We start from the raw sequence: 23620 nt of genomic DNA, 5'->3' as shown, positions 1-23620 counted from the left end.
GTCAACTAGTTGAACGAGTACAGCTCGTTGGCTGGTCTTTCGTTGACCCGGCGATGCTAGACTACTAGGAATCATTCATTCAGCAATCAAACAAGTACACTGCTTAACTACATAAAAGAACAACGGAAGCAATCGAACTTATTGTGAAAATAACTCATCACACATGTCATTTCTGAAGTTATGGAAAGACTGATACTGACAGCATCATAGCCTCTCCTAAAACACGTCATTTAGGATCCTGTTCTGGAACTCTTTGTAAAAAAGGACATTCAACCAGTGCGAATATGACGCCAGTCCACGCTTGCATATTCTTAGTGATGTATATTTTCAGAACACCCTCCAGTATTCCGCTAGTACAAAGGGTATCCACATTCTTGGAAGGCCTTCTCGGACTCGTCCAGGATGTTCGTCTATAAATCTTGCTGTTTCCTTGACCTCATCTACTACTTCTCTCATCTACTACTTTAAACATCTTCAAAGGCAATAGACTATGATGATTGATTTTGGCAGGGTGGACGAACAGTCAAAGAATCCTCTCCTGGTGGTCTATTGGTTTTCGAAAATTTCGCTGCAATATTTGTGTACATTTGGCAGATGGTGAGGAGGAAGAGTTTTGACTTGGGGCCAAATAACCCTCCCGGGGCACATGTCTATTAGCTCTGGAATCACAGGGTGTTGCAACAGGTGCCTGTGTAATGGGACTAGCACTTAGAAACGAACAAAAACACCTGCCAATCGCGCTGTTCGCAATCAACAAGATTTAATTTTTTTTAACGAAATACCCACCCAAGCTCCAGAAAATGTGTACCATCGTGACTTGCATTGTGCCTCAACCTCAATTGTACCAATCCATCAAACAGGCCTCGTCGCTTAACAGCGCAGCAATTCGGATTGCTTTCCAAATTGCTTCCCTGCAGCTGTTGAAATCGATCCAGATTACCAAAACACCCAAGTTCAGCGGTCATCCAATACTAATACCAAGCGTTCGACTGCTGGCAGTTTTTCACGTACTGTCTTCGAATTTGTCATCTCCCATATTCAAACAGTCGTCCGTCCGTATTCGGTGTCTGAATTTTCTGCACTGCCATAGGTTGTCGAACGTGCCTTTCTGCTGCCGACCTTCAGTAGTACTTACATTTAGCCAACGCGCATCCTCATTACCATTGTAACCGCACTGCCCGTATAGTACAGTCTCATTACATAGTCACCGAATTCCTAACAAAGCAGCCTCATCCTGGGTGTTAGGCTCTGTGTCATCAATTCCAGCCACATCTATTTTGTGGCACTCATAGGCAATCGATCACGTTATTCTCTCCTTCCAATATCCCCTATAAACACAATGGAATGGGTTGCCCGGCTTCCCCAGAGTTCCCAGGTCTGTATTTGGCTATTATGCGATCCAGGTAACGTTTGCCAATGCTCGACCGAATTCCAGCAGGAACTGCCACAATTGGCTTTTTGAATTCCTTTGCTATCGACTTTGAACTTACCAGAATGTGTGCGGAAAACCAGGTTCAAAAACACGCATTCAAGATTTTTCGCTCTGGGTAGTTCATCAGTGTCTAGCTTCCTCAGCGGTGCGCACAGAACAGTGTGTGGACTAGGTGCAACCGTTTTTTCGTAAAAAAAGATCGAGACTCTTTTAAGTGTTGGTACTGACATCCAGTCAAATACAGCTGCATACTTAGTGATTATCAACAGCTACCATCTTTCATCTGGGAGACCAGTACGAAGGTAAGAAGGTCTTCTTCAGGTTGATCACACACTTAATCGCGAATGATGTGGAAATCTATGGTCGACAGCCTTCGGCCATGGCTGTGCGGTTTCTCAGATTTAAGGGTTACGCCTCGGTCTTTTTCCAGGATTTATTTCAACGAAGTTCGAACTTCAAAGATGGGACAATATGTATTATTTTCTCCATCCAGTTCACCACCTTGATTGCGAACATGTTTTGGTTAGTGATAAGCAGTCCTTTTCCCTTAAACGGGCCTCCTTCGATAGACAATTACCCGTTGGTGAAAATTGGTTTAGCGAACCGAAGCTTCTCACCCGGAACACTCACCCAACACTCGGAAAGCAACGAGAAATGTTTTATAAAGACGATTCACCTTCCCTCCCGCGCTGGCCACACCTGTTTGCAATTAGATCGGGGAATAATTTTCCCTCTTGGTTTCCCTAATTTTATACTCGAGTACTTGTTTACCGCATGACTCAACGCATACTTCACTTCCCTTAACGAGAAGTGCTATTCAATCCAGATGCCGGTAAACGGTACGTTTGACTAGAGCGGCTAAGCCGTCAGATCACTGGTCGTCTGCAATTGTGATCTGATTCCGACGTAGTCTTGTTAGAGCTGATGAAAGGTACATTTCTCGCACAAGGCCCGTGATGCACGTTCCCGCGAGGAAGGTTCAGATTTCGTAGCATCAGTTAGATAATTTTGTAAGCTTTAGCATTCCGATTCAGTGTGTGAAAGATGTATTTCTTGAACTGTTGCAGTAATGCCTCTGTAACTGACACTGACCCACTCATCTGCGTGCCAATTAGTACGGATTGAATTGGGCATTGCATCACTCCCTCATTTGATATAAGCGGCACAAGGGTTCAGTAGTGTTGTTCTTCAAGATATGGAGGTACTTCTCCTCCATTTCTACTTCGTTAACTTCTATCGGCTGATGTTGCGAAGGACGTGCTGTATGAACAGTAAGTATCTGCTGACTGAAGTAAAACTATTTGCAAAAGATAATTAGAGTAGAGTTTTTCGAAGTCATCCAGCCCTCGACCAAGCAGTGCAAAAAACATTACTCATTGAAATGACTACTGTATCTAATGACTAAGGAACAATATGAGCATCGTAAAGCTGATTAGCTGTCGCTCCTCTTTCCTAACGTTTGCTTGCAGAATCAATGCAGATTCAAATTCTCTTTAGGGTTCTCAATCCTTCCATTGAACGCCTGAGTTGCTCAACTCATCGAGCGTAATCCCCCTACCACAAACTTACCGGGCTTCGTTCGAACAAACAATCCTAAGGGCTTGACACACCTGTCTGCCTTTTATGATTGTTATGCAGTCCAAAGGTTCAAATGACTTGCGAGGTGACTCGCTATTTCGCTGGGCAAAGTTACAATCAATATCGATCGAATAATCAACCCTCAGGTAACGAACGTACAAAATGACAAGGGTTTCCGCTAGTCATTTTTCAATGCGAGGTGTTTTTGTGAGTAAACTGTAGGTTAGTTGGGTAGAGAACATTGTTTTGGCTGCTCATAGGAATACATCATGCTTCATCCACTTCTTTAAGCATGGGGATTTCCACTATGAATCCTGCAGTCTAGACCGTCGTTTGTTAGGGAACTCCGTGGAACTCTCCTAAGAAGAGCTACCACCGGAGAGTCCAGAACAATGTTTTTCATCAACCATGGCATGACTTCCAAAAGAATTAGTTCTCTCAGAAAAGACTTGCACCTCAACAGCTACAGTCATTTGTATTCCACTTTGGTTCCCACGGGAGAATTACATAAAACTCACCTGAATCTTCCGTTCATCGTGTTCTTCAAATAAATACGCTGCACAAAAGTCACGTCATGTTTCGTTTGGTATGGTGTTCGAGATATCGCAGTAGATTCTCCAGAAAGAGACTACTCACAAGGTTGCTGAAGAATATCCTTCACGAAAAATTCAGGTGGGTTTCAGGTGAGTCTCCTACGAAGGTTTACAAATTGGTGTATCTTTCAAATTTCGTGCAATTTTGTCTAATTAGAATATAAGGTTGAGTGAAACTCTGAGACTGCACTTACCTGACGAGCCTCGGGAAGGATGACACTGGTCGCGGACTGTAAAAGCATCTTCAACAACCTTATGAGTAGTTTCTAAATGAGCCTAAATGGCGCTCATCACTCGTGACGGATGGTTGAAAGAGGCTGCTCCACTGCATTGCTTGAAAGGGTACAACAAAAAGGCCATCGTACTCCGGAGATTCTGCTGAGTTTGAGAATATTAACGATCGAATCTCATAATGCAGTTGGTTTTATTAAAGTATCATGGCAACGCGCATTTTCCATGGTTCAATCGCTGCATTCAATAATCTGTCAAATTACGAAGTCTTCTTTCCATCGGCGACAATTTTTCTCTAAATTGGCTGTCAACAACCAATATCTGGGTTCAACTAATTACCGAAGCAGACGCTTGACGCACTCTAGAAGCGAACTAAATCGCAGATCCAACAACTGTTGTTATTCATTTACTATTGAGGGTTCGAATCTCAGTCATTTCTGACTGTGACACATTTCTATCTGTAGGTTGACACTTTCTCTAGTATTTACGATAAAAGCTGATGATAGAACGTTTCTCTAATCTTCATCAAAGGTGTCCCAGTCTAGTAAGTAAGTGATGCTAGGGCGTTCCGTTGTATTTGTCGCGCTATATTTTGCTGACCAGTTAACATTGCCTTGTTGCGTTCGATTGTTTTTCGCCGGTTATTCACCTGGTGCCATGCTTGTTGTTGCTCCAGTCCATGTGCTGCTTTGACTGCGCCCTGTTCATTTGCCTATTTTAATTTTGCTGTCAGTTGTTAAGGTGTGCACCGATGGTGTTTCGGTTACCATCCTTAGATAAGTAACCCAGTCAGACCCTGAAGACCCGTCAGTTTTGGTTTGTGCTCACTTTTATGACATGCGGTGGTCTTCGCACCACACGAATATCTGCAACCTACCTGGCCCAGCAAACAAACCAGTGATCGCTTCTGCTACCTGATCTACTAACATTCTCCTTCGAGCTTGATATCTCATCGGTGGGAGAACTTCGCCCGCCATAAATCCTCCATGCGCGAAAGCCATAAGCGCCAATCACCCAAGCCCACTAGCTTTTGAACATGGAGGCTCGCCATTGAATTTGACAAGCTACTTTACCAAAAAGTCTTCCAAACTGTCATAAGGAGTTTGTTCGGTCCATCGCGTGGTGCAGTCTACCTGACATTCTACCTAAATCTTCTGGTTATGGCTTTTTCAGACAGACACCAACTGAACACAACGGAACTTTCTGATGCCTTGTGGATTCTGAAGAAGACGAATGATAGTCAGATTCTCTACACATAGTGCTGTGTTGTGTGCATTTATCTATAAGACTTACCGAAATAAATGGATTTTAGTAACGGTGATACTGTGGCCTGGTGAGATGGTCAGGAAAACCAGCTGCCCAAACAATCTAATCTCGTAAACTGAAGGCGTTTGTTTGGCCTCGAGGGACTATTATAGTGAGCAGTAGCGAACTCGATTGATGTTACCCTTGAGCCATACACCGAGAGCTGATGATGTATCTTCGCTTTAGGGGAAACGGAATCGCACAATTACTGGGTTCGCCGAAGAGAAAAACATCAGTATTCATGCCACTGCTGCCTTGTGGAACTGCTTATTAGCACTGTTATTTGTCAGCGCAACTAACGAGTTTGGACCTATCTTGTTTATCTTCGAACGACGTTTGAACAATCTCAGTTCTCACTTCAAGACCACCACTTCGCTAAGGCAACTAGTAACCAAACGTATCCTTTGATCACACTACCCATTCAAGTTAATTCAGTTCCTTTGAAAACTTGTCCATACAATTTCTCATAATTAAATTTGTCGTTTCCTTCTTGACACACAGGATGCTTTCGCATTTTAATCTTCAACACGTTTCTCATCCACACTCTCTACCTCCCAAACAGGACGAATTGGGGATTTTCTGGAAGATATTTATGTGGATCACACATATCTATCCGGTCTTCAACTGCTTCCCACAACGACTGTGGCCTTTTTGAAAAAAGTAGCTGAGTGTCACCGCAACCTCATGTGAGTCTCCGTTTGACATATCAGGGACAGTGGAAAATGTTTACCAATGAAGTAGTATCATCTATCGCTTAACTCTGTCAACGGATAAATTAAAATCGACATTTATTCACTGCATGCACCACGAAGCCAAACGGTGCGCCACACCCACCTGGAAAAACACCGTTAGACAGTGACAGTGACTGAACCTACACCTGCGCTACCCTGACAGTTGGATCATCGCGGTCCCCACTTCACTTGACAGCGTAGGGTGGGTTAAATTACTCATTAGACGCACGCAATGCGAACTAGAGCCTTGGTGGCTTTTGCTGATGGTTCTTGTCATCAGGTTTTTTGGGACCGGTTCGTGGTGTTTTGCACGTCACTACTGATATTTCTGTAGGGAACACAAACGTTATCGCAAACATCTTCCATGCGCTACCTGATTTCGCGAAAGGTCCCTCTGTTTGTCTTAGAATAACGTAAACTACATCACGAAACATTCAATAGGGTTACTTTGGCTACATTCAGTGCGCTTACTGTGTAGAATGGGTATTTATGTCAGTTGATGTTTTCTGTAGTTGCACGGAGATATCTAACCGCGGCGTTATTCAAATAAAAAGGTTAATGACACTATCATAATACTCTTTCAATCATTAGAAAGGTCACCGGTGTACACCTACCGACATTTTGATCAAAATCAGCTCAGTGATACCGTTGCGAATCTTGCGAATCCCTTGCAACAACACCTCCGAATGCGAAAAAACAGAACACGAAATATCATAGGATCTGATCGTGCAGAAGAACCGCGACCATTCTAAGCACGAAATTCTGGGTCTTCAACACAACCATCTGTCATTTCTGATTTGTGATATGGTCGCTACGATCAGATGATATCCGGAAGATGGTGGAGCCTTATCATTGGTGTTTCCGGCTTGTAGCGATAGTTTGCTACAAAGAGAAACTATTCAATGGTGTCACGACTCACCACATCTGTCCTATTTTATTCAACGACAATCATGCTGAAATTGTTGTTAATATGAGGGGATTCGTAAATTGTCAATTGGGCTGTCGTCCTGTGATTGAAAGCCATTCTGTTTGGCAAAGCACGCATCTGACGAAACTCCAGTGGGGACTTTTGAACCTGCGACCCTCCGACCTGAAGTTTGAACACTAAACCGCTCAGCCACAAGCGGTTGATCAACAATGTGATTAGCTCGCACCTAGGTAGGATATGACGTCACTCATTCTTCAGTCACGAGATCCATACCACCTAGTCCTTGTTGACTGGCTCCCCGAGTGACTACTTCTTACATGGACAGCTAATGTGACTTGTGAATTATTTCTCTCTCTGAGCTACTTGGAAGTCGTTGACCGCATGTGAACATTTGTAAATCGCGAAATGGACCTACTCCCTTATGCCAGGTCAAGGAGGACAGCTGGAAACTTGACTCAGTAGGGCCATAGACGGTGTGGGATAAATTGATCTCCAACTAGGCCACGAAGTATGTCATCAGCTCGCAATTTAATCGGATCTGGCAGTCGTTCGCCTTGCTTGGTCAGCGGGACATTTCCGAAGCCTACCCTAACCTACCGCACCTCAAGACGTTGGCACCACGCGGTGGCTTGTGTGTGCTAACTTGTTCGAACCTACACATGCAGCATCGTGGTGTAAACAAATGTGTGGGATGTGCGAAAGGCCGTCGGATCCACTTGGATGAAAAAATTTCTATTATTTAGTGGCGTCTCGGTTAGATGCGGTAGACACCAGCAATCAGGGAGAGCACTAACCCTAGACACTCTGAAATTTACCCGTGGAAGGGCGCAGATTGTTTAATCGATCGCAACTATTATATAACTGGGCAGGTTTTCGATGGTTTGTTGGAGAAGTATAAAGTATAAGTTTTCGTTTTCAAAAAGGAGAGCTGCGCTGAAAAGTTTTTACGATGTTGGAATATCCATTAGACTCGACAGCAGTGTTTCCTACACTTGGAGCAAGAACTTTAGGTTCTCCAACTGTTGGCGGTGACTCTGTTGTTAATCTTTTTTGACGATTGTCAAAACCCGTTGTTTGTTGGCAAAAAATGGTAGCTCGAATGAATGTATTGGTTGTTGTGTACGTGGCTAGTGATCTGTTCACCGAACTTGGCAGTTGATCTGCAAAATTACCATCTAAAGGGACAGCACCAGTGCCCGTTTGATCTCTTCCCATCGAATGACAATAAAACGCTTGCAAACTAATTGGCAACCTCGGTGAATAGATCAGTGGCCATCTGTCTAATAAGTAAGCATACACGGTAGCAATAAAAAGGCTCCTTATTATCCGTACTGTTAAGACTGCCTATATCTGGTAGTGTGTTGAATCCCAAGGAACAACAACAAAGTTGTTAATACAAGTTATTGCAAGAAAATTTTTAGTGTATTCTGACGAAATGTCATGTGACTGGCTTCTCCGCTTACAGCTTCTCAGCTAGGTCCGTGATTTGAGAAGCCAGTATCGAGTGATGGTACTGTGACTCAGGAGGATAGTGTCGTTATAACTTGTCTAAGTGGCCTTTTCTGAGCACTGTAATCTCCGTAGTGAGAGATAGTACATCAAATGCCGATGGATAGGAAGCTCTGTTGGTGTGGACTCCAAGAATTTCTTCACAGTCCATTGCATTCCTCCCACTTATCGAGGCCCTAGCCCCTAAGCTCCCTATCTTTTCTGCCACTTGGGCATCAAATTGTACATAAACTGTTTTGTGCAACAATTCGTAAACGCAGGACTCCATCGAGGCTTTCGTTCATGATATTCTTCGTTACATACCTTTATTGATGCGGATAGTTCTTTCGAGCCGTGTGCTTTTGGTGGCTTATTGTATCTCTGGCCCCTAATGACTTCTCTTTCTATCTGACACAGTGGCCAATCACCAGCCGAAGCGGATTTTAATCTGCTGGACACAGTTCGAAAGGTTGAACTCTACGGATTACGAATGCATCCAGCCAAAGTAGGTTAATTTACATCACTTCTCTGTCTCTAATCTACTCATTTCGCGTAATATGCCTGCTGGCATGTTATTTCTCGCCGCATGAGATTTTCTCACCAGTAGTGTTGTATTCGAACGGCTCTGTTCTCAAAATGCATGGTTTTTCTTACCAATTTAGTCAGTGATTCGGGTACGCGGTAAACATTATTGCTATTTGTCTTAGTTGTCCAAAACGCTTATTCTTTTTGCTGATTGTATGTTCGGGCCTGACGACCGTGCGTGTGAATCTAACGCATCACTGTTTGGTCTTTCAGCACCAGCATCTCGGACCACTTCACTTGGGTTTGCTGAAAACAGCTAGTTCCTTCTTTCGAATTATCAAATTTGCGTGCATCAATCAATTAGTCGGCAAGGTACACCTTCCGTTGTTTCGTAGTGCGGGTAGGCAGAGTAATTGGGCAAGCTTGAAGTTAGATTCAATTATCTATCTACGGCTGAGCTTGTTTACGTCAATCAGCATACACAGTTATCTACAACCGTGGGGGGTTTTTTTTTTGGGGCGAAAAGCTTGTTTGACTGTCAAATACAGATCAACGCGTTTTCTAATGCTGGTTGAAACCGTAAGTTTCACGTTGTACCGCGCCAGATAGACCTACCAGCTAATCAGTGTCGTTAGCATTGTTACTGACTGTTGCCTTCAAGACGCTTGTGCATTTGGTACAGTCCTGGTCTCCGAATTTCGGCGAATGTGAAATACGGAAGTGATCTTAATCTAATATCTCAGAATAAAACCCTCCCGTGCTTCTTAATAGATTTGTAGTATCCCCGGAACCGACTCCTCTTGAGTGAATTCGCTCCGCTGAATACACCAAAGGAGCGTTCCGCATCGTTCATGGAGAGTTTTGAATTTTCCTTTACCGTAGTGCGTGAAAGATGTGCTGGAGATGTGCCTTACTTTTGAATACTTTATCTGATTTGTTCATTCCTCGCAATGTGTCGAAGAACTCTCTATACTGTCGTTCTGCTGAATTTCAAGCGTTTCTTGCAATTCGGGACTTTCGGCTGATCTTAACTCGTTTGATTAGATAGTTGGGCAGATAAAAGTGTCTACATCCTCACTAGTTTCTGTCTGTGACGGAAGATACGTGAACTCTCTTCGCACCGACCATAAGCATACATAGCTGCCGGTACGACAGTAGACTATTAACAGACGTTGAGTTAGCTCGGATATCCCCTTCGGACAGTCGTTATTTGTAAGCTGGTTAGTTGTGCATCCTAACGTACAGACATATACACACTCTTGTTTTGTGTTTAACCACTGGGCTTTGCAGCTAGGACGTTCGAGTGAACTGTCATCAACAAGAATTCCACAAATTTCAGAACAGGAAAAGGAATGCACGTCTGATGTGCAAGAAATTAGATTTTTTGAAGGATAAAAGACTAGCACGTGCCACGTCTCAACTCACTAAACGGTATTCCACCTTGGTGGAATTCCCTTGGTGGGACCAGGACACAAAAAAGTCGAACAATACAAAGCTGTGACGACCTTTGGATTGAACCAAGTTCTTGATGGAGACGAACTTATGAGAGATTTGGAAGAAATACGAACCCCAGTGTATGTTTTCGTTTCTGTTCGGGTGTGAATAAGCACCCTGGAACTAATTGAAGCTAATTCAATCTACCGTAATATCTTATCAACCGTATAGCACGTCCTCACTCACTGATCCGTTCGTAAGAGCACATTGCTCGACTTGTCTGATCACTCCACTAATGCAAGAAAGACTGCACCTGCGTCATTGAGTTTCTTCCCATCAATAATTTTCAGTGACATTCATTTCTCATCCTATAGGACAATGCGGGTTTAAAGCTCAATCTGGCCGTAGCCCATTCTGGTATTTTGGTTTACCAGGCAAGCTCGAAAATCAGCTCTTTTTCCTGGGCTCGAATTCGTAAAGTCAGTTTCAAGCGCAAACGGTTTCTTATCAAACTGCATCCTGAAACCTATGTAAGTTTTGCTGACAGTCCTATTATACGCTTGTTGTTTTCCAAAACTTCACAGCAGGCTACTTGTCATGCGGCTTGCTCGAACATAGTTTATCTATCCATGTTTTCGATTTCCAGTTTCTAGAGTTGTTTGATCGATTGTTGCCACACGTTCCGTTCTGAAATGGGATGTTGGAATAAATTTTGGATTTGGCCAAGGTGCCACATCGCTGGATCCGGTGTAAACAAACAGAAAACAAGCAACGCTGATTCCCGACTACGGTATCTAAATATACAGCATTCATGTAGGAATCACATGAAATCGAATGTGCCGCGTTTTTTTTAATCACTTCATATTTGTAAAGTTTGCTGGTACAAAGCGAAGGCGGGAGCTTGCCTTATTACTCTGCGATGACCTGTACTACTATGCCACAGTCATAATGGTGCTTCAGTTGATCACCCTTTCTGTCCCTTTTATCGTGACAAATCGCAACTCTGTTTGGTGTTGAATCGACTAAACCGATTGTAACCCTTTCCAGTGGGTGTGCTAATTACACGTTACACGAGAGTGGATCGAATCGGAAACTCCTCACAATACTTATATTGTGCTTTCATGCTGATTTTAAATGACGTTTTTTACTGATGCAGTTAAAGTCAGAAAGAAACCACAAACTTGAAATGACCGGTTTTTTATTGGCCCGTGTTCGCAACATTTCCACTCGCTTTCAAATTCCCTGGATCCCGCTAGAATAGACACCATTATTTAATAACGTGTTGCCGATCAAAAAAAACATTTCCTTTGTTTCTAGCACGCTGCAGAATTTGTCTTCGACTCTCGGGACGAATGCAAAAGTTTCTGGAAACAGTGTATCGAACACCATGCATTCTTCCGCTGCCAGGCCGTCCGACAGTCTATCCCCCGTCGCGGGCGTATGGTTTCCAAAGGTTCATCATTCCGGTTAGTTAACTGAGCAATGTCAGTCTACCTCACTGTCTGGATTTTGTGGTGTTTCTTCTGTGAAATCTCTTAAACCCGCTCGCTTGTCGCTACAACTGTTTTGGCGATGGGTTGTTGTCCAACCCTAGAACATACCCGAATTTCAGTATTCCATTTGTAAGGAGACTTTAGTGGATTGCAAACCCATGACCCTTTAGGGGAGATGGCGCAAGTGGTTAGAGCGCGAATTTACTTACCGGAAGGTATGTGCGTCGACCTCGACCTCTGCCTCTGGACTTTCCCTGTCTAGGCTTGGACAACCTGGCAGTATCCCAGTCCTCGTGTTTCCTTCGGGTGGTATGGCAGTTATGCGCCGGAAAGGTGCTACAGCTGAACGACCCTTTAGGTTTTACTTGCTTCTTAGGACCCGCCCTCTGGTGCTGGTTCCCTAAACTTTATCAAGCGCTTATCGAGACCCTCTGTCCCTGTGCTGTGAGTGGACGGTCGCAAGGCTTTGTCGGTTACTGAAGACGACATGTTCGCGGCGGCTGAATCATGTCGTAAGATTTTGGAATTTTAACCAAGAGTTCATTTGCTTGGACACGAAAAATTATTAACAATCGAACCAACACCTCATCTGAAAACCGCCACTACTCAAGTAGCAATTTAGAGACAGATCACAAACGTCAACTGCTTGAGATTGGAGAATAGTCAGGCTTCATTCTTCCTAAGTGCAAATTATTCACGTTGCCAAATGAACACTTGTGAAAAATAGCACTGATCCGCTGACTAGAATGTTAGAACGACGTCGACCATCACTTGATTGCAGCGTAGATTCAACCACCTCGTTGTGGTTCCTGAAGAATAATTCAGCCGGTTTCCTTACCTGCTTGCCTATCAGCTGGTGAGTTTAAGCCAACCTCGATTCGCAGTAAATAGGCCTTGGCAGTAAAACTGACTATATGTGAGGCCAATTCGATATGTCCATATCGAAAGCTTTTGCAATGTTTACCCCCGAAGACAGGCCATCTTTGAAGGGGAGGCCTTGTGGTCTCTTTCTCCAGGCGGATTACCTTCGGAACTGATATACAATACCTCAAGTCGATGTGCAAAGTCAGTGGACGATTGAAGAAAGGCATCATATTTAGCAGCCTTCGGTTCAATTTGTCTCCTGGTGTAAACTTGGTGCAACTGTTTTTCAATAGCCTCACTTTGTAACATCGATTTCGGTTGTTTCTTCAAAACAAGCTCTCTGAGTTATTCCGTGGCCTAAATTGCCTTCCGTATCATATTTGATTTCTTGCTCGTCTCACTCATTCTCCAAAATTTGAGCCTAGTCCTAGATATATCGTACCCCAAAATCGATAAGCCACGTGTCCATTCACCAGTCACCCTAAGACCAGCTTATACACGACAGTTTCTGCATTGGGTTACACGATTTTCAAGGTCACACTCCCGATAATTTTTAGCTCGGGCCATACTCATCTCTCCAGAAACTGTCCCAAAAGGCCTTTCACCATGCAATGTTTCCAAACATTTGATCACCGATAGCTTTGCAGCGTGGCAGAGGTTACTTGGCTAACGCACAAACGAGAACTTGTAGGGTAGTAAATGAGCTAGTAAAAGGGGGGCTTATAACATGTAACATATTGAAGTATCGCCGTCCGTCAAAGACAAGGTCGCTTTGCACTCCATACCGCAAAAAAATCCCGAGGAAGACGAAATTAGATGGCAGTATGAATAAGGACCTCCACTGTCTTCGTAGTTGAGATCCATGTTATCCCTCTTACACGTTATTTGAAAGCCTACGGGACGAAATAACCGATCAGCTTCTAGCGAAACTACTTAGCTAATTTTCTTCTCTCGTTGAATGCTATTCTAATGTTGTGCAAGGCGCTCAAGTGATACTGAGTCAACCTCACGGATGACGTCTTAGTAATACATAGTTTGCAGATGTGCCTATTCCAACCCTGAGCAAACGTCTAGGCATCTTTTTCGCGATCGTTTTACCAACGGATGTAAAGCTTTTTAACCAAAGTCTCCACGTTTACCCTTAAGTCTCTCTATGCCAGTGTCCCAATCGGGCCAAAACACAGGAGGGAGTTTAGATCTACGCTATATTTTGCAGTATAAGGGCGAATTCATCACTTACCAGGCAGTAACAGGATTATGAATTTTTGAATTTTTGAAACTAGTCTACTCAATTCCGAAGCAGTTGTAAAACGTTTGATGGGTCCGCTTACGTAAGAAACATACGTTTTTGGAAATTCCCATCTAGTCCTTGGATATTTTGCAATGGGTCATGTGGCTTGTTACCTTTCTTCAAGGGTAAAAACGCTCTTTTGAGAACAAAATTGTAACTGCCTTAGAGACGGTAAATCCCATAGATCCCCGGCGAAAAATACCGGCTGTGGACCGTAGTGAAAAGGTACCTCTTTTCAGAAGGATTATTATGTGGTGTTCGTGTCTTGGCCACTATCAATCTGAGTTACTCAGAAATCAACTGCTCTACTTTTTGTCTTTCGTCGCCACAAGTGGAATGTGTTGCAGAAAGCCACTTCACGATTTGGTAACTCTTCATTGGTTTTGAATTAATTCCGTTATGTATTTCTCTTGGTTTCATTTTCCCAAAGTTATACCGGAAGAACGCAAAAGCAGTTGATTGAATATGTGCGCGAAAACTACGTGAAAATGCCACACTTTGAAAGGTAAGTAGCATTTTACCATAATAAAGCCCTGTCTGCCTTTTGCTTCCTCCCATCTACCTATTATGTTCGCTTCTTAGTTACACTCATGCTTTTATTCGATTTTCTTTTTGGAATTTCTCTGACGTCTATGAGACAATTCGCAGAACCTTCATCGTCAGCTAGGAATGAACTTGATCTTACGATCAAGTTGTCTTGCGTGCTTCGAAGTGTAAATACTTCTTGATTCATTAACTGAAGGACTATTCTTCAGATAGTTGCACCGTCAACAAAGTTGACCGTCTACTTACAGACACTGATTCGTCTTTAAGATGTGGAAATGACGTGTTGTTGCGGTTCTGTAGTGGACGGTAAAGCCAATGTTTGCAGCGAACTGCTCGTGTTTGGAGGCGAGGATCGGCGAAATTGTGAATGCTCTGTCCCTTCAAATAATCGACACTATCGACGTGAAAGCATAAGACAAAACCAAACAAAGGAATGTTACGGAGTAAAATCCATCTTCTCCAGAATTGTGGAAAAACAGGCTGAATCTTTGAGTGCAGCCGACAAGTATTCGTGATACGCTACCCGAAGAATGGCATGTAAAACTAATAGTCAGAATGAGGGCTACGAACGAAGAATAAGGAAAATTGTGAATTTCCCAGACGGCACACACTACTCGTATATGGTTGCCGACGGCAAACTTGTGTGTTCTCTCTGGAAGACATATTGCGATATCTCCAAAATCGAACCAACTGTAACTTAAGAGGGCCTATGTGGAACACATTCAGTTGATGAATATCGCAACCGAGAGGTTCAGGTGAGATTCATTTGAGCTTCCGGTCAAAAGCATATTACTTTGCAAATGAATGTATTGAGCTAAAATACGAATTTCTTGTGTGTGATAGGCAGTCGCAAAGGTGTGGTATCTATCAGCCAACTGGTGTAGGACTCGACACCGGTACACACTATTTCCGGTTACCGCAAATATGCACACTAGATGGACTGAAGGAGAGCAATGTTCCGTAAGTTATAAAAGTGACAGGGTTTCAAAAGTGCACCAAGACTATCGTTTTACGTTCCGTAGCTTGGTCACAGCGTGCAAGATGTTTCAACCAGTTCAGGACTCGAAATCCCGATAGTATAACCAAACGCCTGTTGGCGCCGTCCGTGGAGGGGTTGTCCCTCGCTAAGTTGTGACAGTTGTCGAATAAGCCACATGTAGGTTATCGGACTACGTTTCGCTGCAGACATTTTAAAACCTACTATCATACTTGACTGTTTTTTTTTCTAAGTGTAAAAACGAAACCCATTCTTCTCATCGGTGTACGGCAAAACATTGGCATGAACATTTCAATTTTACCTAGCAAAATGCTCAAGCATTGGTGTGTATAAGACGTCGGTTTTCCGTTTCTTTTTCGTATCTGATACCGAAACGTCAGTGGTTCGTGTTTTCCCTGATCCCTTGGGAATTCATGAGAGGCAACAACACGTGGTGGGCCACTTATATACGAAAGCTATTGTTGACTGTCAACAGGAAAAAATGAAACAGGAGAGACAAACACGTGCACCTGAATAGGTCTGTTACCGCGGCATCAGGATGGCAAAGCGGNGCGGTGTAAAAGCTGAAATTAGAATATGCCTCAGTCAGCAGGAATTTTTGGCTACAGGGCCTATCGCTTATGGTCAATTACAGGGCACCAGGTAGGCCAAACAGACTTCAGCACCTGCACGAGTCGTCTCGAGCACAGAAAGGTTATTTAAACAATGGCTGCTGCCTCGGTATTGACCAAAATGCAATTATTCAGTGCATCTATCCATCAGAGTGCAATGAAAACCATGGTCAAATGGTTTGACCCAGAAGAATGTTAAACGAACCATAGATAGATACAGCTCTATGTAGGTACAATCAGTTCGAATGAAGCCAGCTTATATGACGCTACCACCTGCGGACAGTGCATAACTCAATAAACGATAATTAAATTAACTAATGCACTAGGCTCAACATGTAGTGCTTTTACGATTCATTTATAATTCATCACTACACCGGTTAAAGTCTTCCAGCTCACGATAAAATATGCCTGATTCTACAGGTACTTTCTGTGTAGATAGAGCTGCCAGATGCCTCTCCAAACGCGTCAGGTAGCATTGTCCCACGTGGTTGAATGTATTGGTTACCCAATCTGTATAAATAAGTGATATGGCCTTGCACTTCGTTGAAAACAATCGCTCAACCACGGTTTTCACCGCACTTTGACATATGTACAGCGTAGACACTCGAAGGCGATGCTGGATTATGTTTATGCCACAAATGGGACAGTATCTATCCGATTTTTTGACATTTTTCTACAAACGTACTACATCCAGGCATTGTAATTGACCTGGGCCATCTCTCACCTTCTAATTGCCCCTCATCTTTTGACCTAGAAGCATAAAATTGACTGAACTAGATTTTACTTGCCCTTTTTTCTGCTATCTTGCTTATTGATTGCCAGGCTTTGAACTCACTCACCGTTTACGCATTTCTGTTTGTTTCGCCTGTTTTGCTGTTTTAACCTTGGCAGCGAATATGACATTAAACGCCACTTATTTTAGAATGACGTGTATCCCGGGGGGTTTAGGCTTGTTCGCTTCGCCGTAATTCGAAAAAACTCGGTGTTGAAACACTTGCTCGTTTCATTCCGTTTTTCGTGCTGTACTCCGTTGGCGCTCGGATCGAGAATCCAGCTTCACCGGTTTTGAGGCCATATTCGTCTAAAAGATCTCCTCTCCGCTGGTTACTTTGTACTCGTTTCCTTAGGTAACACTTTAAGGTTACATAGCTTTTGATAAAAGTGATTGGTGGCATTTGTCTAGTTTCATCTTATGGTTTCTTTTTCTGTGGCTGAATTTTTACACCAATAAACCACTGAACTCTGGTAATCTTTTTTTGTAAAAACCAGAACCTTGGTTTAACTCATGATGAATACGTTCAAACTCCGATTTTATGCGGTAATTTGCTCAATAGTCTCTTGATTACTTGTTGCTGAGTAAAACTTTCATACTGCCCAATAAGCCTTTGATGTCACAATAGTAATGGGCTCGAGATGGCCCAGTGGTTAGAGCGCGAATTTATTGACCTGAAGGTCCTCGGGTTCAAACCCGACTTCTACCTCTCGTGCTTTCTTCTTGCGGCATGGCAGTTAGAGACCGAATGGATGCTACAGCTGAACGAAAAACAACCTGGTAATTTTACACTTTCTCAGGTATTTTGGGTAACTCTGAAAATCTCGTTTCCTGGTTGTTTTCCTTCAGGTTTCTATTGTTAGCCCATCAGTGCGGAGGTTGTCGGGTTTGTAGAAGAAATCCGTTTCCTGTTTGTCTCGATTTGGGTGCATACCCATCCTGGATGGTCGAAATGGCCGGATTCACAAAACTCCATGTTTTTTGTTTCACATCACAACTATTTCACCTGCTCCAGCGTTGCTGAATTCCAGAGAACATTGCCATTTATCTGGCAACCTGACACTGTGGTATCGTTGGGTCGCTAAAACAACACAGTCTCATCAAATCGCTGCTGGTAATACCTTAACACTAGAACGAATGTGTGTTCGAAGATGACCTCAAGCATACTTCAAAAGCTGTATTCTTTGTACCGTTTCGATATCACATCACCATCCCATGATTTTATAGCCCCGGCTGTTTCTGACCTTGTGACAAAAACTGCTGCTAATCAGGTGCACCGTTTCTACACGGCTTACTCACGGGAAAATGTGAGTGAATGAGCGACTGTGTGGTCTTGTTCAGGGGAAAATGGATTTGTCATACTTCCCATGCCGTGTTACTGTCACTATCAAGTTACTGTTACCGACTATAATTTATATTCGCTGGGCTGGACAGCGCTTTTTGTGAGAAATGCTTGGAGTTCTTGGGTACCTTCAAATTCAGTCAGCCTGCAGCTTTCGCATAACAGACTGGTATTTTCAGGGACCAGCGTTACTATAGATCAGTTTGACTGAAACATGTCTGCCATGGGCCTCAATCAACTGCTGATATCCCAGATAAGATGAGACTTGGTGGGCTATAAATTTCGACAGCAACGATTGTATGTGCTTTTATAATTCCGGACGGATGCAATGATACACAAAACAACCACACTGCGATGTTCAGTGATGGCAGGCTCCACATACTGTCGACAATATTTCCATTTTTCCGTAGGTGAGTGGGGTCAACTGGCTTCTGCGAGCAAAAGCACTTTCGACAGCTCGAGGTAGCTCAGCGGCTAAAGCACGAACGTACTGGTCGGAGGGTCCGTGGTGCGAACCCAAACTCAGCATCTCGACTGCTTCTGTCCATGCCTAGGCAACCTGACAGTATCTCACCTCTCCTGTTCCCTTTGGGTGGAATGGCAATCAGATATCAAAGGGTTGTTACAGCTGAACGGACGTTACTATTATTGTTACTATTATTATTATCACTATTTCGACCACATCACCTCAGAACTAACGTCAACATACAACCTACTCGGATTTGACCGGACGGTTGGACCGATAGATCTCACTGCGTCTCGGATGTTCCGTTTCTGTTCACGTATGGGGTAGTCTTAGCACACACAAAGTGCCATACCGCTGCTCCGAAACTTCAGTTTGTATGGAGTGAACCATGGCACGCATTTGCATTTCACAGCACACAACTTTATAGAAACCCTCTGATGGAACACATTAAGGACGAAAATATTTTGGAGCAAAGTGACAAGATTTCAGTTTTTATGCTCCATGGGCTTCTTTGCAACTGCAGATAAGAATCTGCTGGTAGCTGCACAGCACACCTCAGGCTATAGTAGATAACTGGTGGCATCGTTATCAGATATGTCCTATGAGGTTTGAATGTCATAGGATCAGGGGTATGCTTTGAAGTCTGGTCTCAAAAATGTACTGATCCGTCCTCGTGGCAGGTTGGTTGGCTACTCGCCTTTCTTTACCAAATGGTGTTTCGCAGTTTAGACTCCTAAAATGGGTTGTATATTTACATTTTTCTGGTAACATGTAGACACCGTGGCTATCGTGTCTGCGGTTGTGGAGACGTCAGCTGAGAGGTATTGTGAGGATAGCTTCCCGTAGCGCCGGGAAGAAACTTAATCACACTTTATAGATTCATGATCTCAGAATGCTAGGATGGTTTAGTAAAACTGCCACAATCATGTCCGGTGCAACTCTCATCCTGATGAACATAAACCAAACACACTGACAATGCTTTCCGAGGTCTGTACCATTTGAATCCAACTGAAAATGTGTAACTTCAGAAGCAAGACTAATCCCTTCAAGGACATGAGTAATAGTTTCAACAGCAAGTGAGCCAGTCGCACCGATAAGCTTTCATGTAAAGCAACTCACTGGGATGAGTTCTAATTCTTCTCTCCCTCAGCCTGTTGCCCCCGGATCCACATGAGGGCAAGGAAGCCAGTGGACTCAAAAAACAAGACATTGCAGTCCAGTCACACTGATGTATCTGCATTATCTCGGTGCAGCTTAATAGTATTCACTCTCTGGCCATGAGTTACGAATGTTTACGAGATGGCTCTTCCAGGCAGAAAAAAGCACTATCTTGGTTGTTTGTACTGACAACAGCAACGATTGTCCGGTAATGTCGGTTGAAAGAGTTTACCCGTGTTCGACAAAGCGGAGACGCTTGAGATACCTGCTTAACCACCGCGTGGTTAGCGGTGGTGCTGTCGTTCAGGTGCGTACTCTGCTTTTTTATTGTTAAAGCAGTCTCACTAACTCCCACTGTAATGAAAATCGAAGTACGCGTCACATGAGCAACAGGTAAAAAGGCGTATTATTCAATATCAGAGTTATAAAACTTCAAGGTGTACTATGTACACCGGCTCATACTGACCATGGCGAATACAGCCTGATTCTAGTTTTTTGGTGGATAAAGAGCTGGTTTAAACGAATGAAGCTTCAAAAGATGTCACACTTGTTTTTATGATCTTAAAGATTGAAGAAATGTCGATTTGGTTGTGATGGTAGACAAGGCGTTTGATGTTATAACAACCACTCTAATACGACTTCGTGGTTGTGCACCGCACTTTCAAGCGTCAACAGTGCAACTGCTTGCCTAATCCGACTGAATTCGCTTGCATTTTCGGAGTCATAATAAAGAGCCAATAGTGTAGTTTGCTTTCCTGTATCAGGTTCAACAACCCCATAGCTCACTAATCAGACTCGCAACATCCATTAACCTCCCTAGACGAAACGAGCCAAGTGAGCCAAAATAAGCCCGTGCTGTGAGATACCTCCTCCTGGTGAGAAAACCACCCAGAACGTACCAAGGAATGCTTCATAAGAGTCACTAATCCCTCAGTGTGAAATGTTTTTTCTGTTCCTACCCGCAGTGGTCACAACGTTTTTCCTTCCATTTAGTAGAGAACTTACTATGTCCCATTTATAATTGTCCAAGCAAGGCTGTGAGAGTCCAAGTAAAACGAAGCTTTAGTGAATGTGTCAACCCGATTGATGAAGTGAACTAAACTATGGCTGTTTTCTTATCGACCCTAATTTTGATCAGCATCATATGGAAAAGGTGTTTTTTTTCAGTTTGACGAATAAAACCACGGAGGAGATTCTTTTCGCTCTCAGTGCGTCCACCGACCGAACGTGCGGTTTGAGTGCGACATTATTCCTACTCAACGGGATCCCGGTTGATCACAACGATATCACCTCCGTACTATATACATTCGGGGTGAGATGGTTCACTGGTTGGAGGATCTCGACTGTATCCCGACTTTCCTTGTCTAGGCCTGGGGAACTGGGCAGTATCCCAGCCTTCGTGTTTTTCTCAGTTGGCATGGCAGCTAGGCGCCGAAAGTGTTACTGCTGAAAGGCGACGATGTATTCTTTCGGGGTCTGTTCAACGTGTAGAACACCGCTCGACTGGATTTAATCCTTACTTTAGTTGATGGAAAGCACATTTCCTATGCACAGCTGGTAGTGGATGTTTAAACTGATATTGTGTTTGGCCCTCAGACCACCGTTCGGCTGTGTTGGGTTGGGTATGACTTACTTATGTGGTTTTGGCAGAGCAACACATTTCTCGCTGTTTATCTATCGTATATGCTCGGAAAGGGGACTAATTATCATGGAGCTAGATTTGTGAGCTGTGTGGATTGTTTCAGTCGGTAAAAAGTTCCGTTGCGGCAACGCTCCTCTGTGTTATTTGAACCACACATTTGCATATTAACTAGCTTCATTCCTACTGATCTTCAACCAATTATGTGCTAGATGCGATTAGAATGGTGTTCTTTTTCGTATGCGACCGGTTCTCATTCTTGCACAGCACAGTCCAACACATTAAACGGGCGTTAGCTGAGACGCTGTATAAAACACATTTTTTTAAGAATGTGAGGACGTTTAGCCTATAGTGTTAAAAGAAATGTTTACTTATTTCGCTAAATTGTGAAAAGCAACATGAGTGGGATTTATTGGCGCTTCCCTACCAAAAACATGCAGGCAGTGAAACGAGCAATTCTGAAAGGATACCGCTTGCCGGATAGCACTATCGTGTGTTCCTTGTATCTTGCATAATTTTCTCATAGTCCTTCGAAATTCGGATAACAGTCTTTCGATGTAAAAGTCAGTCCACTTGGTTTGAGGAGATTGGTTGATCAGTTCAACGAACCGTTTTTTGTACAGTCCAACGCACATTGCCTTTCTCTCTACTAAGTGTTTCCTCAGATTCCTCGTAGACAGAACTGTGATGGTGTGCTTAAGATTGCGACTCAGCCTTTTTTGAACCCAATGAGAGGATACCAAGTATGCTGCTTCATATGAACAATGAAACGAAAAGAACACAGACACGGTCTGAAACCTTTTATGACTGGATATAATGTACCAAGTGATTTTGGTCCGCACCTACTTTGCTTTTGTCTTCCATATTTTCGGACGCAACTAATGGTTTCGTTCTTTGTTCTAGGCTACGAAGAGGCATTCAATATCCATGTATATTCGTATGAGATACTCATGCAGAATCGTTTCTTCTTGTTTGACCGACCGTAGACAACACTTTCACCCCGTTAATGATACACATGCATTGGTACTTTAGACTTGTCTTCACCAAAAGCAATGTCGATGAGCAACATGCAGGCGAAAACTTTCCTGTTTGTAAATCCGTGTACTCCAATCAGTCTTGGATCTGTGCTGTGTTCCTCAAGTTGTTTTAAACTTTTAGATGAGGTGCTGATAACGTCGACGCTGTCCTTATTGTTGCAAAAAAGTAACGGACAATCAAGAGTGCTGGTTTGCTGAATTTCTTTCAGTTGCGAGTTTCGTCGCCGTCGTGACTATAAGCCCCCATTACACATGATAGAGATAGAAATCTTGCTGTACACATTAGGAGGAAGCAATCGTTATCGTTGGTAGCAATGCCAGAGGAAGAACGCTGGTGCTTTACTGGCGTAAATAATCAGTTTTCGATCACCAGAGATGTTCAGTGCATTAAACATTTCGACTGAACTCAAACTCTTCTGGGTTCCAGAAATGGGATTTAGTCACGAAGTCTTTCAGCTGCGCTGCTAACAATTTCTCCCACTGACTGTCCCCTTCTCTTATCGTCGTCACTTATCCTATTTTACCAGCTCTCAGTTACACGAAACTATCTATTCACAATGCGCCGTAAAAATATTTGCATGCTTTGCATAATATTTGTTTTATCGTGGTTTCAAAAACGGTGTGAATAACTTGAACACTTCCAAGACGCAATCTCTGGCCTGTATTCTGTTTTAATGTTTCTTGGCTGTTTCTGACTCACCTCAGATCGGCGTCTGCTGGACGTGTGCTCGGAGCCCCTGTCCCGGAACTTTTGCTCCCCGGGCTGCTCGGCCCGCCTGCACATGGGACCCACCCTGACACTGGTCCTCATTCAGATTATGGTCCTTCCACACGACTGCTCACCCAGACTCGGCCGCAAACAGACCCAGCTCCGCGAACTCATCTTACCGACAGTTACTTGTCTCCAGACTCCAACCGAACCTTAACTATTGCGATTCCTGTTGGCCAGCAAGCGAATGGTGGAGGTCCCCAGTTCATTCATGGCACTGCTCAACTCGTGAGACAGCACAGGAGTGGCTCCATGGCAAATGAGGCCACTCTTCCTGGAACACTTCCTCGAGGCGCTTATCTACTCTCTGCCATGGGAACGGCTAGTTCCGGAAGCTGTACAATGAATAGCTCCGTATCCGCGGGGGCTCCATACGCCTCAAACAGTTCA

At 43.6% G+C, this 23620-nt stretch overlaps 1 protein-coding gene across 1 annotated transcript in view; it reads left to right on the top strand.

Moving 5' to 3' along the window:
• Positions 1–5701: 5701 nt before the first annotated feature.
• T265_13660 (hypothetical protein) overlaps positions 5702–23620 on the top strand; it is a gene marked incomplete at both ends in the record, with an annotated part of 81160 nt that continues 63241 nt past the window's right edge. Inside the window, 6 exons of the mRNA XM_009169917.1 lie at positions 5702–5825; positions 8704–8791; positions 10620–10775; positions 11563–11711; positions 14324–14398; positions 23167–23615. Coding sequence (XP_009168181.1) covers positions 5704–5825; positions 8704–8791; positions 10620–10775; positions 11563–11711; positions 14324–14398; positions 23167–23615 — 1039 coding nt within the window. The remainder of the gene's footprint in view (positions 5826–8703; positions 8792–10619; positions 10776–11562; positions 11712–14323; positions 14399–23166; positions 23616–23620) is intronic.

This window comes from Opisthorchis viverrini (assembly GCF_000715545.1).
Source record: "Opisthorchis viverrini unplaced genomic scaffold opera_v5_88, whole genome shotgun sequence".
In the NCBI taxonomy this organism is placed as follows: domain Eukaryota; kingdom Metazoa; phylum Platyhelminthes; class Trematoda; order Opisthorchiida; family Opisthorchiidae; genus Opisthorchis; species Opisthorchis viverrini.
Note: the sequence above shows the minus strand (reverse complement) of the source record. Positions and strands in the feature narration are given on the sequence as shown.